This window comes from Erythrolamprus reginae, chromosome 2 (genome assembly GCF_031021105.1).
Source record: "Erythrolamprus reginae isolate rEryReg1 chromosome 2, rEryReg1.hap1, whole genome shotgun sequence".
Classification (NCBI taxonomy): Eukaryota; Metazoa; Chordata; class Lepidosauria; order Squamata; family Dipsadidae; genus Erythrolamprus; species Erythrolamprus reginae.
Genome location: NC_091951.1, coordinates 99,944,024 through 99,966,609, shown reverse-complemented (window position 1 = coordinate 99,966,609; position 22,586 = coordinate 99,944,024). Strand labels below are relative to the sequence as shown.

Here is a 22,586-nt window from a genome sequence, read left to right as displayed (position 1 = left end):
TTCTCTTCTTTCTTAGATATATTTTACTATAAGTATATTCTCTATAACTTTCATTATGTGTTTTACTATGTGTATACCCACTAAGACCCCCATTGTGTATTGGACAAAATCAATCAATCAATAAACACCTAAGACAATTTCTTTCTGTGTCCAATCACACTTGCCCAATAAAAAATGATACCTATTCTGAACGAAAGACGGTATCGAAAGACCATGGTATCATGCTGAGTCTTGTAGGATTCTAACCAAGCGTTGCCCTTGAATGCAATTGGGCATTGTTCGTTATCCTCATTTAATAACATTTATTCCTCGCCTCACGTGAATTGTTTTTAAATATGACGTGGAATATATCTGGGGTTTTTTTCCTCACTCCCGGCAAGGGTTTCAAATGCCACAAGGATTCCTACGGACGTGAAATTGGACGTTGTAAGATATACAACTCAAATGCATTACGAGTCTTTTCACGCATGGCGCGAAACATAAACGTTTCTGAAGAACTTTAAAAAACACATGACAGCGTCAAGTGAACGGCAATCGGGACTTCAATCCCCGTCGAACGCCCGCCCATCTCCGGGCACCTGTGGACTCCGCTTTGGTCACGTGCTCTCATCCCCCCCCCCCCGGCTTTGAAATGAAGTATCGCGAGAAAACGGAACCCTCCCACTTTTCGACGTGCCGATTCAGGAAGTGGACTCTCGCGTTCCTTGTAATGCGCCTTTTGGTTCGGGGACCTCTCGCGATGTTTTGGAGTTGTGGGAGAAGGCCGACACTTCGGGGGCGGCGACGCTGGAAAGAAGATGGCGGACGAAGCGGGTAGCAACGGGGACGCTTCAGCCTTGCCGGTGGGAAAAGAGGCAGGTGAGGATGGGTTGTTTCTCAGGACCGGCGGTCTTGTACCTTATCGTCCTACCGTGTTCCTAGAAGCGTGCGGGGTTGCGTCAAAAAGTAGGACTGGGGATGCTGGCCATTTACCCTTCTCCCCGCTGCAGCCCTCAGGCGGTGCTTCAAGCATTGGGACCGGTGACTGATCCTCCCCCTCGCCCGCTAATCACGTGGCAGAGCGAGCGCCGCTCAAACCGTTGCTTCCCTCTCCTCTCAACCCCCCCTGCTTTTGGCTGGCTTTCTGCCTCTTCCCGAAGGTTCTTCGACATTTGTAGGTCCTGCCAAAGGCGAGAGCTCCGGAGACTTTTTTCCCCCGTTTGAATTCGTTGCCGGTGAAAGCCCAACGGACACGAAGTTTGAGATTATTATTTTTTAAAGGAAAAATCAATCGGGACAAAAAGGCTTTTTGAGTCCCAAGCTTACGGAACCGTGCGCTAAACCAGTTACTTGGTCAATAAGATTTAATTTAGTTTATTGTATTTCTATGCAAGGACTGGGCGGCTTACAACAGGATATAGAAAATACACTTTTTAAAAAGAAAAAAATGGTGTTAATGAGTTCGCCTTTTCCTTTGTGCTGTAGGGAAACGGCGCTCGCCCCCCTCGGTCGACAACTTTAGAACTAGATTTCTCGGGAAATTAAGTGATGTGATTGATGGGAGAGAGAAAAAAGTTATTTCCCTGCGGTTTATGGGTCCTCTTTCCATCTAGAATCTTCCAGAAGAGTGAATCAATAAATTATTATTGGTGCTATGAGTGAATTGGACTATACTATTAGTGTTTTTAAGTAATTATTTTTAAATTAATTATTAGGGTTTTTAGCAATGGATTTTTATAATTATGGGAATGAAATAAATGGGGGTGGGTGGGAGGGGGATGGTGAATGGGGTGGGTGGGTGGGATTACAGTATGTATGAAATGAATGGTTATGATTTAAATGAAACCCTTGGCACACCTGACGCTGGGGAGGCAGGAGGGGAGGGGCACCTATCTCTGGGGTGGCGGACGGTCAAAACATTCCGGTCTTGCTGGGGAGAGGCAGATATGGTGGGAGCCATGGAGCTAGCCGTTCCAGGGGAAGGAGGGATCGCTGCTTAGTAGCGATCCCTTCTTCCGGCTCCTTGAGCTCAACCCAAAATACTGGTGACGAGTGTAATCCTGGCCCTGGGCTCAGGCTCCTGCTACTCAATGCCAGGTTGGTGGTAAATAAAGCTCTCCTCATCCAGGATTTGATCCTAGATGAGGAGGCCGACCTGGCTTGTGTGACCGAAACCTGCCTGGGCCCAGAGGGAGGAGTTCCTCTCTCTGAAATTTGCCCAGCTGGGTTTCGGGTATGGCACCAACCTGAACCCCAGGGAAGGGGGGGGAGGAGTGGCTATTATAGCCAGGGAGAGTCTTTGCCTGCGTAGGCTCATTGCTCCAGAGGTTGCGGGTTGCGAGTCCCTCCTGGTGAAGTTGGACTTAGGGGTTCAGGTGGGCTTGTTACTCACATACCTGCCTCCCAGCTGCGTGTCAACAGCCCTGCCTGTGCTACTCGAGGAGGTGTCCGGGTTGGCGTTGGAGTTCCCCGGACTTATTGTCCTGGAGGACTTCAATCTACCGTCACTTGGCAGTTCCTCTGGACTGGCACAGGAGTTCATGGCCACCATGACAGCCATGGACCTGACTCAAGTAGTTCAGGGTCTGACTCACGAGGGTGGACACGCACCCGATATGATATTCCTCTCTGAGCAATTGAGTAATGATCTGAGACTAAGGGGCTTAGAAGTGTTGCTTTTGTCATGGTCAGATCATTTCCTACTGCGGCTTAACTTCCTGGCTCCAATCCTTCCCCGCAGGGAGGCGGAACCAATTATGATGGATCCAGAAGGCACTTGGGGTTATTCCAGATACACTCGTTCACAGTTCGGCAGAGTCTCTTGCTGAGGCCTGGAACAAGGCTGCAGTGGAGGCTCTTGACCGGATTGCGCCGTTGCGACCTCTCCGCTGCACTAGACCCCGTAGAGCTCCATGGTTCAACGAGGAGCTCCGGGAGTTGAAACGCTAGAAGAGACGTCTGGAAAAGCGATGGAGGAAGAGTAAGTCTGAATCCGATCGAACACTTGTAAGAGCTCATATTAAGACTTACAAAGTGGCGCTCAAGGCGGCAAGATGCGCGTATCATGCTGCTTTGATTGCATCAGCGGAATCCCGCCCGGCCGTTCTGTTTAGGGTAACCCACTCCCTTCTTAATCAGAGGGGAGTTGGGGAGCCCTTGCAGAGTAGTGCCGAGGATTTTAACACGTTTTTCGCTGATAAAATTGTTCGGATCCGAGCGGATCTCGACTCCAATTGTAAAACAGAGTCGACTGACAACGAGTCAGTCAAGGTGACTGGGGCTAAACGTCTTTGTCCATCTGTCTGGGAGGAGTTTGACTTGGTGACACCTGATGAAGTGGACGATGCCATTGGAGCTGTGAGTTCCACCACCTGTTTACTGGATCCGTGTCTCTCTTGGCTGGTTTCGGCCAGTCGAGGGGTGACACGGAGCTGGGTCCAGGAGATTGTCAACGCCTCCTTGGGGAGGGGGTCCTTTCCGGCCCTTTATAAGGAGGCACTTGTGCGCCCCCTCCTCAAGAAGCCTTCCCTGGACCCAGCCGAGCTTAATAATTACCGTCCAGTCTCCAACCTTCCCTTGATGGGGAAGGTTGTTGAGAAGGTGGTGGCACTTCAACTCCAGCGGTCCTTGGAAGAAGCCGATTATCTAGGTCCTCAGCAGTCTGGATTCAGGCCCGGCTACAGCACGGAAACTGCTTTGGTCGCGTTGATGGATGATCTCTGGCGGGCCCGGGACAGGGGCTTGTCCTCTGTCCTGGTGCTCCTTGACCTCTCAGCGGCTTTCGATACCATCGACCATGGTATCCTTCTGCGCCGGCTGGAGGGGTTGGGAGTGGGAGGCACTGTTCCTCAGTGGTTCTCCTCCTACCTCTCCGGTCGGTCGCAGTTGGTGTTAGTGGGGGGTCAGAGGTCGACCTCTAGGTCTCTCCCTTGTGGGGTGCCTCAGGGGTCAGTCCTCTCCCCCCTGCTATTTAATATCTACATGAAACCACTGGGTGAGATCATTCAAGGGCATTTCCCACCCAGTTATATATCTCCACCCCATGTCCAGTCAGCGAAGCAGTGGAAGTGATGTGCCGGTGCCTGGAGGCTGTTGGGGTCTGGATGGATGTCAACAAGCTCAAACTTAACCCTGACAAGACGGAGTGGCTGTGGGTTTTGCCTCCCAAGGACAATTCCATCTGTCTGTCCATTACTCTGGAGGGGGGATTATTGACCCCCTCAGAGAGGGTTTGCAACTCGGGTGTCCTCCTTGATCCGGACCTCCTGCCCCCCCCCAGCCAAAAAGGCAAAGCCGGCGGCTGTAGCAGCTGCTGCAAGAGGCTTCCCCGCTCCTCGCCTGTGGCCGGCAGAAGAGCGCTCTTGCCTGGCGGGAGGCAAAGCACTGGGCAAAGCACTCTTCACCTCCCGCCGGGCAAGAGCGCTCTTCTGCCAGCCACGGGCGAGGGGCGGGGAAACCTCTTGCAGCAGCTGCTACAGCCGCCGTCTTTGCCTTTTTGGCTGGGAGGGGAGGTGAAGCGCCGGACCTCCTGTCCCCCGGAGGAGCTAAGCGGACGGAGACAAAGGAATCAATATAAAAGTGCCACTGGGCTGGCAATGTCTCTGGCTGCTTAGCTTTTCCTGCCCAGCCCGAAGCCGAAAGAAATGCGCGAAGGCTGGCAGATGAAGTGGAAGCAAACAGAATGGGGACAGAGGCGAGGCAAGGAGCTAATTGGCCAAAGACGTTCCCAGCCCAGCGGCGCTTTTACATTGATCCCTTTCTCTGGCCACTTAGCTCCTCCGCCGAAAGAAAAGCGTGGAGGCTGCCTCCCTCCTCTTCCCGTATTCCGCCTCCCTCCCAGCCTCTGGGCCGCATTCGCCTTCCTCCGCCACCACTAGCATCCAGCTCCTCCTCCTCTTCTCGCTTCTTTACAAAATGACAGCTGGGCGGCGGCGCGGAGGCTGGGGGTGGCGGGTGTGTGTGGAAGAGGTCCGTGGGAGAACTGTGGGGAGCAGTAGTAGGACTTAATTATGAACTACCTTTGTTGTTACTGAAAGATAGACAGGACAGTCCTATCTTTAGTCTGGTCAGCTTTACATGAATTTACATGAATATTCCTCCGATTTACATGAATATTCCGACTTACGCAGCGGCGGCTTCTTCAAGGAATCAACAGCCGTTCCTTCTCGGCACTGCGTTGCTGCAGCCTCCAAGGCTGCCACCACCTCCGTTCGTGCAAGGGGATCTCTGTGGTGGACAGCCTCGGAGTCTACAGCATCAGGGTGTTAGAGATGCTTATGTGGGGCATGGCCAAAAAAAGGTTGGGAACCACTGAGTTAGGCCCTTTAAAATAAAAGATAGCAGGTTGTCTTCAGTTCTAATTAATTTTTTCCCCAAAGATTAGGGCTATGAAAATGATAGCATAAAATCAGTAAAATCATCCTTGTCTAATTTAAGATTGAGAATATGAGGTCTTTTAATTACAGCTGAAATATTTCGACTCTTACCTAGGAATGCATGATAAATTGTGAGGGATATTGGTCATTGTAATTCAACACCTGAAAGGATATTTTCCTTTCTTCCAGCTAGAAACTATGCTCCAATATATTTGAAGGATCTATAAAGTCATCAAGATCTATTGACATACATTTGATAATAAGAAAGGACAGAAAAACTTGCAGACTGTAATAATTTTAGAATACCAGAAGTTGTCTCATTGCTTTTAATCTTTTAATCTGTGGTAGACATACTGGTCCACTTTGAAACACAATTTAAATGTGAATTTAATAGATTTATATTAGTAATGAATAGATTTTACAAAGATTGGATTGATCTTATTTTTGATAGAATTTAAATTTGGTGTGCTGCTTACAAATAAAAAGAGATTTTAAGCCTAAAACTTTGTCTTAATTATCAGAATTAGTTTACCTTTTCTGTCAACAAGCTAGTAAGAGATCTTCAACACCATCTTTTACCTAAAATGACATCTTATCAATATAATATCTTATAAATAGTCCGTCTGAATCACAGACATGAATATATACTGTCTAGTTCTCATCCTCAGCTTAAATCAAAATGGATAAGGACAGGTGTTATTTCTGCACTTGCAATGGACATTAGAAAATTTTTGAAGATAGAATAAGGAGGCAAAATGGGATTACATCAGAGAAGAACTGAACCTCTTGTGACAAGTGATGAAGAATTTCTATGTTGTCATATGTAATATGGATTCATTTGCACATGTAATGATGACCTTATTAGAACTCGCATCCCCAAATAGCTTACCGTATATTTTCTGTCTGAATTAGTAATATATAGCTACTTCCTTATGCTGAGCTTCAGACTCTTCCAAAGTTTAAAAATAGGTAAGGAGAATGTTCAAATCTAAACTGGAAAGGGATACAGTTGATGGATTTTCACTAAACATCATTACAAGCTGTTGGAATGTTTATCAGGGAACAGTTGTTAACAGGATTAGAAAAACTGTTCCCAATTACCAGTATTAGGTATGAATCTTTTAAATAAATTTTTGCAAAGGAATGTCATGAACAGTATAAGTAATAAGCATCATGTTTTCCATGGTTCTGTTGCTCCCATAATCTTTATAAGAACAAAAATAGCAAAGCAAATAATCTAAACACATATTCTACAATAAATCTCTTAATATAAAATTACCACAAGTACTTGTTATCTGAGGGTCTTACTATGATCTACTATTGCTAATTAATAATTCAGATGATTTTTTTTTCTCTGATGCTGTTAACAGCAGTATTTGTAATTTGTTGTTTCAGGGTAGTGATTTGCTGGAGTTTGTAAAATGGGGTGCCTTTATACGGAACTGCAGATCAATGATAGATGAAATTCTCTATTCACACATATTTTTCAGTCTTAATCCATATATACATAGCAGTTACTTGGTGTAGGATAGTTTCATATTTACACTGACCATTACATATATTGTCAAAACAACCAATAAAATGGTTCTTTATCTTCTTGACACAACATACGATGTTAAATGTTGAAGATGTATAAGCCAGAAACAATGCTGGAACTGTAATTTCTTAGAGAAAGACTCCCATTGACCATGTTATTTTTTAGCTGAAAACTAAAGGAAGCATTGACATTATATTTAAAATGAATGCAGATCAATCATTGAAAAAAATGTTGATCCTTTAATTGTGCCGTCATAAAATTACTTTCTTTACAAGTAGAAGAGAAGGCAATGGCAAGCTATTTCTAGATTGTTGTCAAGAAACATGAAATCACCAAGAGTCAAGCCCAGTGTCAAGGACACTTATTTTTTGTTTTATTGAATTAAATGTAATGAATAAAATAATTTTTTCTCAAAAAGTATATGCTTTTTGTCTGATTAAGGCATTAAAATTGTCATTTCAGAACATCTAACTCATATTTGTCACAAATCAAAGAATATTTGAGCTCTGTGTTATTCTGGAAAAGCCCATGAAGATTACTTGGTGACTGCAAGAATTCATAGTTTTTAAATTATTTACACATGTTCACATTCAGGTATATATACATATTTAATATTCTCCTTGCCTTTTATAGTGGATCAGCTGATCAAAGAAAATAGCCACATCTTCACCGATGCCCATTGCAAAGTATGTAGCGCAGTGCTCATCTCTGAATCCCAGAAGCTTGCTCATTATCAGGTATGGTTTAAACTACAAGTAGCTGTTGAAATTGCTCATATAATAAAAGCTCCTAGGTTTGCTTAGTCTTCTTGTCTTCTGTTATCTTCCTTCAGAGTAAGAAGCATGCAAACAAAGTTCGGAGATACATGTCTATCCATGCAGAAGAGGAATTCTATCCAAATAAGAAAATAAAGCTGGATACAGAGCAGGTAATACCAGAACTCCAAAGAGGAATAAGCACATCATACATTTATTACAATAGGAAATTTGTCAGATGCATTCAGTGCAGCAAATAGTACAATGTTCCAAAGATAACTTTTGATATTGGGCATTGTTGCAAAAACATTGAATCCAGTTCTGATTAAAATAAACTTAAGAAGCTTATTAGAAGAGTACTGTTCAGAGACAAATGTAAATTAATATAGTTACAGAGACATATAAAACCTATTTTAAACTTAAGATCTCTCTTGTTACATTATTTGTTTGATGATAAGATCCAACTAGTAAATTATTTCCATTTTACAGCATGTTAGGCCTTACGTGAATTATTCTGTGCTAACTTCATTGTCTTGCTTTAAATAAAGAGTAAATAAAGAATATTTAGTAACGAGTGGAGCAAACTGTTTCATTTAAGTTCCAGTTTCTGAACATCTGACATTTTGATATGCTGTCTGTTTATCCTTTCAATCCCAATAAATGTCTGTGTTCATTTTTACAAGCAACAGAGCAGTAACGGTGAAGACAGGAACAAATGCTGTCCCATCTGTAACATGACCTTCTCTTCACCTGTTGTGGCTAATTCTCACTACTTAGGCAAGACTCATGCCAAGAATTTGAAACTGAAAATGCAGTCTCCTAAAACAGAAGGTATGATCAGGAAAGTACAGAGGAGTTCTCTCCTGGCATTGTGAGGGTAAAAAACAACAACAACCCTCTTGTCTGAATACTCTAGGGCAGTGATGGTGAACCATTTTTTGCACAGGTGCCAAAAGGGCGCGCATACCCACAATAGCACGCACCTGCATGCCCACACCCATAATGCAATGCCCTCCCCACACACATGCATGCAGACCTCACTGAAGCCTCCAGAGCCTAGGGATGGCACAACTGGCCTACCAGAAGTTTGTTTCTGAACTTTCGATAGGCCTGTTGTGCGTTTTTTCACCTTCCATAGGCTTCAGGAGGCTTTCCTGAAGCCTGGAGAAGGCAAAAAAGACTTCTCCCCTCTCTGGGGAGTGGGGAGAAGGCCAAAAATCTGCTTGCCTGCATTAACATGTATGCTGGAGATGACATAGGGAAACACCTCGCATGCCCCCAAATATGGCTCTGCGTGCCACCTGTGGCATCTGTGCCATAGGTTTGCCATCACGGCTCTAGAGTTTATGTACATCATAGTACAAACATTATACATCAGTCTCTAATAATAAGGTTCAAGAACACATTTATTTATTTATTTATTTATTTATTTATTTATTTATTTATTTATTGGATTTGTATGCCGCCCCTCTTCGTAGACTCCATAGACAGACATACATACGTACGTACATACATACATACATACATACAAACATACAATAGCATTTAGACATACAGTACAGTATACCACTTCATAGTGCTTTTACAGCCCTCTCTAAGTGGTTTACGGAATCAGCATATTGCTCCCAACAATCTGGTTCCTCATTTTACTCACCTTGGAAGGATGGAAGACTGAGTCAACCTTGAGTCGCTGGTGAGATCTGAACTGCTGAACTACAGCTAGCAGTTAGCTGAAGTAGGCTGCAGTGCTGCATTCTAAACACTGTGCCACCACGGCTCTACATACATATATAGAGAATTTGCATACTGACTGATACAATGGTAAAATGCCTGACAGAAGCACACAGAATACATATCCTTGATCATTTTGCCATTTCAGATTTGTTTTGTTATACATGTGCATGTGCTAAGAACATTCAACCTTTATTCAGAATAAAAAAGGATAGTTCTGGTCTTGTGAGGATAGTTTTGGTTTTGTGAAAATATGCTTTTATCTTTCCTCTAATTTTTTATTTTTTTTATCTTTTGGATCATATTTGTAGCAGCTTTAATCATTCAGAAGGAGCCTACTAATCTTCTTCCCACTCCTGCGTCCACTAATGAAGAGAATCAAAAGACATCTGACCCAGACAAATTCTGCAATCTCTGCCATGCTACATTCAATAATCCATTGATGGCAAAACAACACTATGTTGGCAAGAAACACAAAAAGCAGGAAACCAAGCTTAAGCTAATGGCACACTATGGAAGAACTCCTGAGGAACCAGCTGTTTCCAATGGTGAGAGTTTTATAGAAGGCTTTCAGAATAAAGATGAGAATTAGTTGTACATGTTCATAATGCTATAATTAACCTCTTATTTTGTTTTTTTTATGTCTCAGATGATACTGGGCGGCCTCACCTTTATACAGGTAATCATTGACTTAGGAGCCCAAAATTCTGTTGCTAAGCAAGAAATGTGTTAAGTGAATGTTGCTCCATTTTATGACCTTTCTGTTGTGGCCCACCAGCAGACAGCAAAGCTGGCCGCAGACTCGGACAGTGAGGAGGTAGGGAGGAACATGGGCCAGTTCTAGAGTCTGGGGAAGGCTCTGATGAGTGCTCTGAGTTGGAAGCAGAGATGGGGCCAGGGCCATCCGACAGTTATCAGCTACCTTCGGAATCGGAGATAAGTAGGGCTGAAGAACAGCTGGAGCCTGTTCCTGATGTGCGCCTGTGCAGAGTTGTCAGGATAAGGGAACAATTAAAGAACAGAGGTCAACTCATGAGTAAAAGCATCAGAGGACACTGAATGGCCTCTCCCATAGGGAATAAATATGAGCAAAGGGGGAGTGGTATTTGAGGATACAATTAATTCACTTATTATTGTGAAGATTTGCTTACCTGAGTTGTGCCTCACAGATATGCCTTGCCAAGTATTTCCTTGTACAGCATCACGCCTGGAAGATATTGGCCTGGCCACTCTCCAAGGACTGATAAGGTCTGTGGTTGCAATTCACCCTTGAAAGACTGTTTGCCGGGACTTTGCTGACTGAACGCTAGGAATTCACATTAGTCAAATAAAAAAGGGGTTTTGTTGGGACAAATCTGTTTTGGGATTTTGTGACACCTAGGTCAGAACACTTCCTTGCCACAACTGTTAAGTGAATCAATGTATCAGTTGCCAGGAGTCTGAAATTTGATTGTGTGATCATGGGGATGTTAGAATGGTCATAAATATGAAAAACAATTATGTCATTTTTAGTGCCATTGTAACTCCAAGTGATCACTAAATGAAACATTGTAAGTCAAAGATTACCTGTTTTATGCAATGGGGGCGGGGGGATTAAAAGAGACATCCTAAAAATTCTGGGCTTGGGAAAAGCCTCTCAGTTTCTCGCAAATGCCTTTAAAACTCTCCCAGATCTAAATCTTGGACACTAAAAGGAGAGCAAAAGAGCTGAGGCAACAGTGGGTGGCGGAATTTCTACATCTTTCTACAATTCTCAATTTTTCATGAGCTGCAAAAATATAGCTTCTTTGTTTATAGTGCTACAATCTAGTGTGGAAGGTTTTTGTTAGAAAGAAGATGAAGAGGAATGTATATGCAATGTATCCAAAAATAATAAATAAAAAGTGAGAAATTTAAATTTAAATGTTGACAGTGATACAAATTATCCATACCATTAATGTGAGTAGAAAGCGTGTCAAAATAAGGACGACATTTGGTAGTTTAGAGATAAACTAGAATTCAGAAATAAGCAAAATGATTTAATCAAAATTTAATCAGAATTAAGAAAAATAATTCATGTAGTTGTAAGTAAAATGAAACAAGTAAATGAAGAATCATCAGTTGGCAAAATATACTTTTTAAAAACAGTTTATAGAATTTGTTAGTAATATGGGAAGGAATTCTTGTCAGCCGCATGAGACTATCATATAAAAGCAGAGTTTGTTTGTTTGTTTGTTTGTTTATTCGATTTCTATGCCGCCCTTCTGAGACTCAGGGAGGCTTACAACAAGGGTTTCCTGATAGCTTGCCCATATGATTGCTTAAATCAAAATGAATAGGAAAATCGTATATGGACCAGAAAGATAGACCTCTCAAAATAATATAAATGTGGTAAAAATATCTTTTAAAAGAAATATTTAAAAATAACAATGGCAAATGAAACAATAGATTTGTGAATGGAGGTTCAATCTAATCTAAGCCTAGCATTCAATTCTGTAATTTGGAGGATTCTTCTAGCCTCCTATATAATTGTCTATTATAATAATGGAGTTTCATAGGAACATACCTTAGACATTTGTTGCTCCTCTTACCTGATTATAACTGAAATATATCCTCCCATATTGCCCAGTTTTGTGCCTCTGTATGTGCGGTTCTTACTTCAAGTTGAAGATTCTGATTCATTTATTGGTATTCCCACAACTCCCTACTTGCTTTGCAGAGATCTGTGATGGAATTATCATCCTAACTCCTGCTTAAGTGTTTGTATTTACAGGGCTCGTTCTTAACTTACGACTACTCAATCTTGTGAGTGCCAGTAATATCACAAACATCTTCTTCCCAAATATTTATCTTCATTTTATTAGTGATACTTATTAGTGATGTTGTTGTTATTATTATTATTATTATTATTATTATCATTAATTATTATTATTATTATTTATTAGATTTGTATGCCGCCCCTCTCCGCAGACTCGGGGCGGCTCACAGCAATGATAAAAATAATATACAGTAACAAATCTAATATTAAAGTTTAAAATAACAATTTTACATTAAAAAGCCTAAAAACCCCGGTATATATATTTTAAAAAGCATACACACAAATATATCATACATACAGCTACATAGGAAAGGTGGGGTCTCAGTTCTCCCTTGCCTGATGGCAGAGGTGGGTTTTAAGAAGTTTACGAAAGGCAAGGAGGGTGGGGGCAGTCCTGATCCCTGGGGGAAGCTGGTTCCAGAGGGTCGGGGCCGCCGCAGAGAAGGCTCTTCACCTAGGTCCCGCCAGACGACATTGTTTAGTCGATGGAACCCGGAGAAGGCCAACTCTGTGGGACCTAACCGGCCGCTGGGATTCGTGCGGCAGAAGGCGGTCTCACAGATATCCTGGTCCGGTGCCATGAAGGGCTTTATAGGTCATAACCAACTTTGAATTGTGACTGGAAACTGATCGGCAACCAATGCAGACTGCAGTGTGTTGGTGTAACATGGGCATGCCTAGGGAAGCCCATGATTGCTCTCGCAGCTGCATTCTGCACAATCTGAAGTTTCTGAACACTCTTCAAAGGTAGCCCCATGTAGAGAGCATTACAGTAGTCGAACCTCGAGTTGATGAGGGCATGAGTGACTGCGAGCAGTGACTCCCGGTCTAAATAGGGCCGTAACTGGTGCACCAGGCAAACCTGGACAAATGTCCCCCTCGCCACAGCTGAAAGATGTTTCTCTAATGTAAGCTGTGGATCGAGGAGGACGCCCAAGTTGCGGTCCCTCTCTGAGGGGGTCAGTTATTCCCCCCAGTGTGATGGACAGATAGAATTGTCCTTGGGAGGCACAACCCACAGCCACTCCGTCTTATCAGGGTTGAGCTTGAGTCTGTTGACACCCATCCAGACCCCAACAGCCTCCAGACACCGGCACATCACTTGCACTGCTTCGTTGACTGGACATGGGATGGAGATGTACAACTGGATATCTTCATTTATCCCTCTTTTAATTTTAATTATAGATAGCACTTGAGTTTTGAAGGCAGTTGAGACTGGAATTTCTGTCACTGAGCGATGTGGTCATAAAACAAAATGTCACATGACCACATTGCTTGGCAACAGCAATCCTGGGGGGAGGATTGCATTGGATGGAAAATAGATTAGATTCATAATTGGGTGTTAATGGGTTCAACCAGGGGAAATAGCAACCTAGACATTATTTTAAAGTTTCCATAATGAGAATTTTAGGCAATTGTCCAATCTGCAACTTTTACCCTGTTGATTTTAAAAATGGCTGGTCCTGTCAATTATAAGGAATCATTCAGAAACATACCACGTTTAATGGTTTTCATAGATGTTTTAAGAATCAACATTTTATCTGTTGCGCTGCTGTCCTTCTTCATTCTTTTCCTCTGGAATTGAAAGGGGACCTTTATATGTTTCTTGCTTTTAAAATTATTATAATTCCCAAGTGATCTGACAGATGTGTCCTTTTTGGCCTTTTTCAAACATTCAGTAAAAACTACACAGCAAAGTATTCATTTGAATATATTGTTTGCAATCCTTACTAAGGAAAATGTTTCTAACATAACTTAATTAACCAGAAACAGATGAATCACCAAATATAATACTACAATTTGGAACAGTGTGTTTGTGCAACATTCCATTTAGTAGTTTTTTTAACAACAACAAATGTTCACTTTCCTTCTGGTATAGTTTAAGAATCTGAGAAAGAGTATAATGCAAAAAAATAGTTATGCGGCAGGATTTCTACAGTGTTCATAAATAATCATGCTTCAGGAAATCAATGATCAGAACTCCCATGATGATGATGATGATGATTATTATTATTATTATTATTATTATTATTATTTAATACCATTGCAATCATGGTGGGCTCAGAGCTTTATTGGAGCAGCTCTTTGAAAGGCAGTAATGTTAATCTCTCAAGATGCCTTTTTCCAGATTGAACACACCCATGTATACCGCAGTAACAATTGCTTTGTTTGAAAGCATAAATTTAAATCCTGAAAACAGCACATCATTAATGTTCCAATTAAGTTTTGAACTCCCTGCAAATGCTATAATTAAAAAAAGTAGGAAAGTTGTATATATGACCATAAATCTACTCTGTTGTGTAAATTTAACTGACAATGACTATGACACTGCTTAAAATTCCTAGCATCACAGTACATAGAGTCATTGTGAATGCCTCTTTATGGTTAATTATATCGACTTGGCTCTTTAATTCAGCTAATTTGATGCTCAAATTTTGTGATATTTCCAGCTCCAAAGGGATATCCCTGCAATGACTGTAACATAGTACTGAATTCTATAGAGCAATATCAAGCTCACATCAGTGGCTTCAAACATAAGAATCAGTAAGTGCTTTATTTTTTTTAATCTAAAATAACGAATGTGATTTTCAGATGTGACCACTGAATTGTGTTAATGTTTAGTGATATATAATGCTTGGTTTTGCATCCCTTCATTAAATTGAATTAATATAATTTCCTTTTAGAAGGCCACATAGCTTAATATCCCTTAAAAATGGTTCTTCATGACTAGCAGCCATAATTATGATGCCAAGAATGGAAACGTAGGAATTTTGCTATTGACTCTATCCTTTGAAAGCTGAAGCCCACAGAAAAACAAATGATAAAGCAGTCAGAAAAAAAAATATTCTTAATGGGCAGGTTACATTTGCCACATTCTTCTTTCAGATAACTTCAGTATTTTCTGGTTTACAGTAAATTGTTCTTCACTCTACTGATAGAGTGGTTATTCTTTTAAAAATCTGGGGGGGTTGTTTATGTTTGCTGATTTATTTATCTGCAAGTTGCCAAAATATGTACAAGGGCAAAGAAACACAGTCAGGGCATACCAGTACATTCAGCATTAAACTGATGTTTCTTCATTCTCTGAATTGAATTTCTGTTGTCATACCATCCTTTGTGCCTGCCCCAAATTTGCTCCTAATGCTCTGGAACAAATTTAAGCACAGGAATGGCGATACTAATAATCTAGCCATTTCACAGTGTAGAGATAGTGTAGTCCTTGCTAAACAACCATAACCTCAACCAATTGAAGTGGTCGCTATAGGGGAAGTCATGGGACTGGAAATGCATTCTGGCTCGAAGGGGGATAAGACTACCTAGGCTCACACCTTTGGCTTTTGCTTTCCTCCTAACCCTCCTCTGCCTTTGGAATGCTCTACTGTGGCTTACTATACTTGCTGTTCCTGACTAATCACGCACGCTTCTCACACACACTGCCCATGTGGCTATCCCCAAGTCCCATTGCATTCACATCACACCTCCTCTGCTGCTTGTACAGCCTTCCCAAGCTTCACACTTGCCCTGTCTTGGCAGAGATTTGTACATCCTTCCCATCTACTAGCAGCCACCCCTAGCCCTGTTGCACTTGCATTCTCTCCCCCCCCCCCCCCATTCATGCAACCTTATGCAGCCTCTCTGAGCCTCATACTCCTGCCCCATCTCCCCAGCCACAAATGAACCCCTGGCTTCCTCTCCCACCGGGCAGTAGCCATTTATCTGCCTGTTAGCTGCTTGGGACTTGCCGCTTCCTGCTGGAATGCCTACTTTGGTTGATGGAAGCCAGCAGAAAGTGTTGAATGGTGCTCACAGGGACTTCATGAATGGCTGTTGCTGAGCAATACAATGACATGATGCCACCCTGCATTGCTTAGTGACTGAATGTAAATCAAGGACTACCTGTAAAGTAGAGAAACTGCTATTGCTCAGGCCTGTTTGCTGGAAGCACCCTGCACGAATCTGTAAATAATAAATGTCTTCAGTTTCCCTAAGTGAATCCATTTTTAATCATCTGAAGCAAGTTGTCTCAAAACAAATCAGTTGAATACTTTTGGTGTTTTAATTATATCAACCAACGGGAGAGCTGCTTATTTGATCAGAATTTTTTTTTTAAGAATACTTCACATAGAACCAAACAAATAATATTAATTAATGGCAAGCTGCTTAATTGAGGAAATCATGTTCTATTATTATTATTTATTTATTAGATTTGTATGCCGCCCCTCTCCGGAGACTCGGAGCGGCTTACAACACAAAACACGGTACAACTCCAACAATAAAAAGCAATTTAAAACCCCTTAGTATAAAAAACAATCTTACATCTCAGACAAACCTTGCATAAAACGGAAACAATTTCCCCTTAACTGACGGCAGAGGTGGGTTTTGAGGAGTTTGCGAAAGGCAAGGAGGGTGGGGGCAATCCTAATCTCCGGGAGGGAGTTGATTCCAGTGGGTCGAGGCCGCCATAGAGAAGGCTCTTCCCCTGGGTCCTGCCAGATGACATTGTTTCGTCGACGGGACCCAGAGAAGGCCAACTCTGTGGGACCTAAAAGGTTGCTGGGATTCGTGCGGCAGAAGGCGGTCCCGGAGATATTCTGGCCCGATGCCATGAAGGGCTTTATAGGTCATTACCAACACTTTGAATTGTGACCGGAAACGGATCGGCAGCCAATGCAGACTGCGGAGTGTTGGAGTAACATGGGCATATTTGGGAAAGCCCATGATTGCTCTCGCAGCTGCATTCTGCACGATCTGGAGTTTCTGAACACTCTTCAAAGGTAGCCCCATGTAGAGAGCATTACAGAAGTCAAACCTCGAGGTGATGTGAGCAGTGACTCCTGGTCCAAATAGGGCCGCAACTGGTGCACCAGGCAAACCTGGGCAAACGCCCCCCTCACCACAGCTGAAAGATGTTTCTCTAATGTGAGCTGTGGGTCGAGGAGGACACCCAAGTAGCGGACCCTCTCTGAGGGAGTCAATAATCCCCCCCACAGGGTAATGGACGGACAGATGTAATCACCCTTGGGAGGCAAAACCCACAGCCACTCCATCTTATCAGGGTTCGTTGACTGGACATGGGATAGAGATGTACAGCTGGGTATCATCCGCGTACTGATGATACCTCACCCCATGCCCCTGGATCATCTCGCCCATCGGTTTCATGTAGATATTAAATAGCAGGGGGGAGAGGACTCCTAAGGTACCCCGCAAGGGAGAGACATAGAGGTCGACCTCTGGCCCCCCACTAACACCAACTGCGACCAACCGGAGAGGTAGGATGAGAACCACTGAAGGACAGTGCCTCCCACTCCTAACCCCTCCAGCCGGCGCAGAAGGATACCATGGTCGATGGTATCGAAAGCTGCTGAGAGGTCGAGAAGCACCAGGACAGAGGATAAACCCCTGTCCTGGGCCCACCAAAGATCATCCATCAATGCGACCAAAGCAGTTTCCGTGCTGTAACCGGGCCTGAAAACCAATTGCTGAGGGCCTAGATAATCGACTTCTTCCAAGGACCGCTGGAGCGCCACCACCTTGTCAACAACCGTCCCCACAAAGGGAAGATTGGAGACTAGACGATAGTTGTTAAGAATGGCTGGGTCCAGGGAAGGCTTCTTGAGGAGGGGGTGCACGAGTGCCTCATTGTTCGGAGCCAGAAAGGAAGCGTTGACAATCTCCTGGACCCAGCTCCATGTCACCTGTCTGCTGGCCGAAACCAGCCAGGAGGGACACGGATCCAGCAAACAGGTGGTGGAACTCACAGCTCCAATGGCCTTGTTCACTTCATCAGGTGTCACCAAGTCAAACTCCTTCCAGACAGATGGACAAGGATGGGCCCCAGTCCGGGCTCTATGAAAACTCTGTTGGTGTACCCTTTCTGCGAAACCTAAGTAGAGAAAATCTTTTTCAAAGAACCATAAACCACATGCTCCTTTTTGGATCCCCATAACTTTTTTCTGTTATGCCATTGAAATTTGGCATTTTCCTACTAGAAGCCAACTGCATGCCTTTTTTTCTGTAGTGTTTTTAGGCTTGCTGATTAAATGTAACTCATTTTCCAATCACCACCACCACCCCACTTTCCTGCAAAGGCCAGAAATCCTATTTTTGCTCAGTTGCATGACATGGTGCAGCTACTTCACATCGCTATTGAAGTTCTTATGCCAAAAAAAAAGTTTCAGGATGGAATAAGTACACAAATGTGATTTAGAAAGTGCTGGTATCCTATTTCTTTATCTGACAGTTGAAGGCAAGAAATTCTGTTCTGCCCTAACATATGCTATAGATCAGGTTGCTATTATCTCTTTTTGAAGCATTACCCAAAATATTTATTGAGTTAATTCCATAACATATTTCACATTACAGTTGGTTTTAGGTAAAGTGTTTTAAAACAACTTCTTTCACAATATAATATATTTCATAAACTAAGTGATTGCTGAGTACTGGTAATGCACCAGCCATCCAAATTTATAAAGTTTGTGGCAATTGTTCAGCTTTGCTGACAAATCCTGTCCACTAAATATCAAAGCTGTTACATGCAACGTTAAAGTTTCTGGTTATAGCTTTAGCTTGGTTGAAGAAGAGACTTTCTGCCAAAAGTTCGCAATATTTCTTCTCAGGTATATCTATGCTCATTTTATCACAAAGTCCCACTTGTAATGTATAGAACAACTTTTTAACATGAAATTGCATGTACTCATTTGAAGTGGCTCCTTCTGGAATCTTGTGAGATTTTTCAAGATTTTGTTGTTCTTGATTTAAGCACAGCTTCCAGGAGAGTCAGATATGTACATTGTATAGACTGAGCTAACGTCATTCCCTCCCTGTCTCACTCCCCAGCATACCAGGAGGCATTCCTGTAACGGCACGATACCAGAAACAACTGTACACACGAGAGGAAACCACCACCACCACTGATGGCTTGTACTATTTCACCCAGGACGTCTAAAGCAAAGTGCTGTGCTGTCTCTCGTGGCTCAAAAGTGAACCCTTTTGCCGGCCTGCTATGATATTACAGTTCCACTGACTACATGAGATCCTCCTGGTCTGCAGTGTACAGGTTTAGCTGATCCAGAACCAACTATTGACTAAAGGATTTAGAAGGGACATCATTACTACTTGGCATTTGCTCTGTCCTTTAGAGTAGTTTTCATTGTGTAATCTCTTTCTGTAATAGCAGATGGTGGGGCGGGTGGGATGGGGGGTTCTCTTGGGACCCATCAAGGCTTGGCATTTGCTGGGATTCCATCCTGAGCCCATCCTTCCCTTCTGCTTAGAAGAAGCAGGAAGGGAGCCCTACAGCACATGAACAGCCAGAGGAGATCGACCCTAGGAAGAAAGCTCTTTAATTCATGATAACACAAGGCTTGTTATCTATGAGACGTGGATGGGTGTAATGGACAGACTATCCTTGCTTAGAAATGGGGTGTTACATCGTTGTATTCATCTTGCCCCTGCTGAAATTAATAGGGTTTGTGTGCAGTTTCTTAAATCATCCATTTTGCCATTCGTAACTACTTTGTATTTTATCAGATGTTGGCTTTGGAGCAACTGGTGGTCTGTTCGGTACTACTACTTTTCTGTTAGTAGTATGCATAATCAACTTCAGAAACACAAGAAGGAGGGGGCTCAGGTGCAAATAGTGGTGCTTCCCTAAAGTTCACTCTTTCTGTTCCTGGCATTCTTTTGGAAACTGTAATGTGTTTGAACCTATGTGTATACCAAGTTTTTTATGTTAAAATGTTAATGAGAAATCATTTGATGTGGTGATGGAGGCTCTTAATTTTTGTTCTTTAAGGCATTCTAACAGACAGAAATAAATTGAGAGAACCCAGAAGCTGCATTTTGACTATTGAGTGCAATTGGTGTTTGTAGATGAACCTTCCCTGAAGCATTTTTTTTTTTTTTTGGTAGTGTCAGCTCTCTTATTTCTTACCTTTGTAACCGGCCTGAAGCTTGGATATTGGATGATGTGTTTTAGAGGCATCTATTATCTTCTTTCTGATAAATTTCTAGAACGTAGGAGGGAATTCTAATTAAATTGATTTGGTTGCATGTTTTCTTTAGAAAAGAAAGAAGTCTAATCAGTTCAACTAATATTAGATTAATTCTTTCCCTGTGCATGTAAACATAGAGAACTGTCAATATCCACATTTGGAGTACTATAAAAAAGTAGCCACTTTATGTACCCCACCTTTAAAACTGTTCCTGTTTAAAACCAGGTAACAAATATTCTGCTTCAAATGAAGCAGAATTTCATAACACTTATTGTCACTTTAGAAGTCCTTTGCTTAGTAGCTTGTTTAATCTACAATCGTCATGATGAACAGGAAGACCATCAGTCAAGGGCTACCAAAATTTTTACTACCCCACTGTGGGCGTGGCTTATGCAGGACGCCCTGCATTTTCTTTCAACATCTTTCCGTGCAAATTGGGTGCTCTGGGGTGGAGCTCCATTTTCACTAACCCACTGCATTCCCCCCCCCCCTAATCCGGGCAGTAGCCCGCCCCTGAAAACCATGTCTAGGTAATTGATTTCCAGATCCACTTATTATCACTTAATCTCCCTAAATCCCCCGAGTCTTCGGAGAGGGGTGGCATACAAATCTAATAAACAATAAATGAAGCGAGTTGGCAGGAAATGGATATGAAAATTGGGTATACTACCTTCTACTTCATATAGTGGCAAATCATGTGCATTTGGATCCCCTTCTGATTGAGTGAGAATATTGACTGGCATTTTTTACACTTTTGGGTAGTCTCTATTTCCATCTAGATTGAGATACATGAATATTGCTACCTTATATACACTGCTCAAAAAAATAAAGTGAACACTCAAATAACGCATCCTAGATCTGAATGAAATATTCTCATTGAATACTTTGTTCTGTACAAAGTTGAATGTACTGACAACAAAATGAAATTAATTGTCTATCAGTGTTGCTAAGTGGACAGTTTGATTTCGCAGAAGTTTGATTTACTTGGAGTTATATTCTGTTGTTTAAGTGCTCCCTTTATTTTTTTGAGCAGTATAAATATATTTGTGTGTGTGTGTGTACTCATATTCGCGCGTGTGTGTGTTAAAATGTGTGTGTGCACACATTCCCTTTTAGTTAAAAGTTCCCTTTGATTTAAAAAAAAAATTAAAAGAATCTTATCTTTGTGTCTATACTTTTATGGTAAAGTTCAAAGTAGATCAGGACATTTTTTCCTATAATGATTTATTTCCATTGATTATCATTCCTGGCAACCCCCTTCTGCTGTTTTCTTTGGGCATAAATTATTCTCCACCACTTTTACCCAATTCAAGCAATTATTTTTAAAACTCTGCTTACATTCATGACTTCTTATTGATTTAATTTAAGTGTTCTGAAGTTGCATCTCATTATTTCCAGTAAATTCAGAAGTGAGCCTCCCTTCTTTCCCTCAAAATATAGTTTGTCTTTACAAGAAAAAAGGAGTGATAGGATTTAAATAGTATTGTGTGTAAAACTATGATACATATACAGTGGTACCTCAAGATACGAACCCCTCGTCTTACGAACAACTCGAGATACGAACCTGGGATTCAGAAAAAATTTGCCTCTTCTTACGAACTTTTTTCATGTTACGAACGCCAAACCCGAACTTCCGGGTTGGCTTCGGGAGGTTGCTCAGCCCCCCAGCCCGGCTGTCACCTTTTAAAACAGCGGGGGCACATGGAGAGCAAACTGGGAAGAGGAGAGGTGGAAAACCCTCCTTGAAAGGTTGAGGACACATGGAGAGCAAACTGGGAAGAGGAGAGGTGGAAAACCCTCCGTGAAAGGTTGGGGACACATGGAGAGCAAACTGGGAAGAGGAGAGGTGGAAAACCCTCCGTGAAAGGTTGAGGACACATGGAGAGCAAACTGGGAAGAGGAGAGGTGGAAAACCCTCCGTGAAAGGTTGGGGACACATGGAGAGCAAACTGGGAAGAGGAGAGGTGGAAAACCCTCCGTGAAAGGTTGAGGACACATGGAGAGCAAACTGGGAAGAGGAGAGGTGGAAAACCCTCCGTGAAAGGTTGAGGACACATGGAGAGCAAACTGGGAAGAGGTTCGGTTCGGGGGGGGGGTGCTGGGAAGCCCCCCAGGCCGCTGTCACCTTTTAAAACAGCCGGTTTTTTTGCGGGGGTTTTTTTGGTTGCACGGATTAGGTAATTGACTTTACATTGTTCTCCGTACTGAAGGAGCGGGTCCAGCAGTCACATGGGTTGCTCATGTCCAATCCGGTGGAACTGAGCCTAGTATTAAAAAAGCTTGCCGGATCCGCCCCTTCCCCAGAATTCGCTCAGTTCGCATATCCTGCGGTTGTATTGTGAATGCTCGTTCAACATTCTAACACCTTCCCTTCGACCTTTCCTTCAAAAAAGTAGTAAGATTTATTGTCTTTATTCA

General features: G+C 42.6%; 1 protein-coding gene across 4 annotated transcripts; it reads left to right on the top strand.

Annotated features, from left to right (window-relative positions):
• The first annotated feature begins 732 nt into the window (after window positions 1–732).
• On the top strand, window positions 733–20,014 carry ZNF346 (zinc finger protein 346). Of its 4 annotated transcripts, none has more exons than XM_070738929.1 (8): window positions 733–858; window positions 7,525–7,628; window positions 7,724–7,819; window positions 8,336–8,477; window positions 9,692–9,925; window positions 10,027–10,056; window positions 14,625–14,718; window positions 19,012–20,014. In XM_070738929.1, exons 1-8 carry the CDS (start codon window positions 798–800, stop codon window positions 19,118–19,120), a joined length of 870 nt encoding a protein of 289 aa, XP_070595030.1. In that variant the 5' UTR covers window positions 733–797; the 3' UTR covers window positions 19,121–20,014. The 4 variants fall into 4 exon arrangements, with proteins under 4 accessions (XP_070595030.1, XP_070595029.1, XP_070595028.1 ...); XM_070738928.1 differs by having other exon boundaries at window positions 736–858; window positions 8,330–8,477; window positions 9,689–9,925; XM_070738927.1 differs by having other exon boundaries at window positions 783–858; window positions 9,689–9,925.
• The last annotated feature ends 2,572 nt before the right edge of the window (window positions 20,015–22,586 follow it).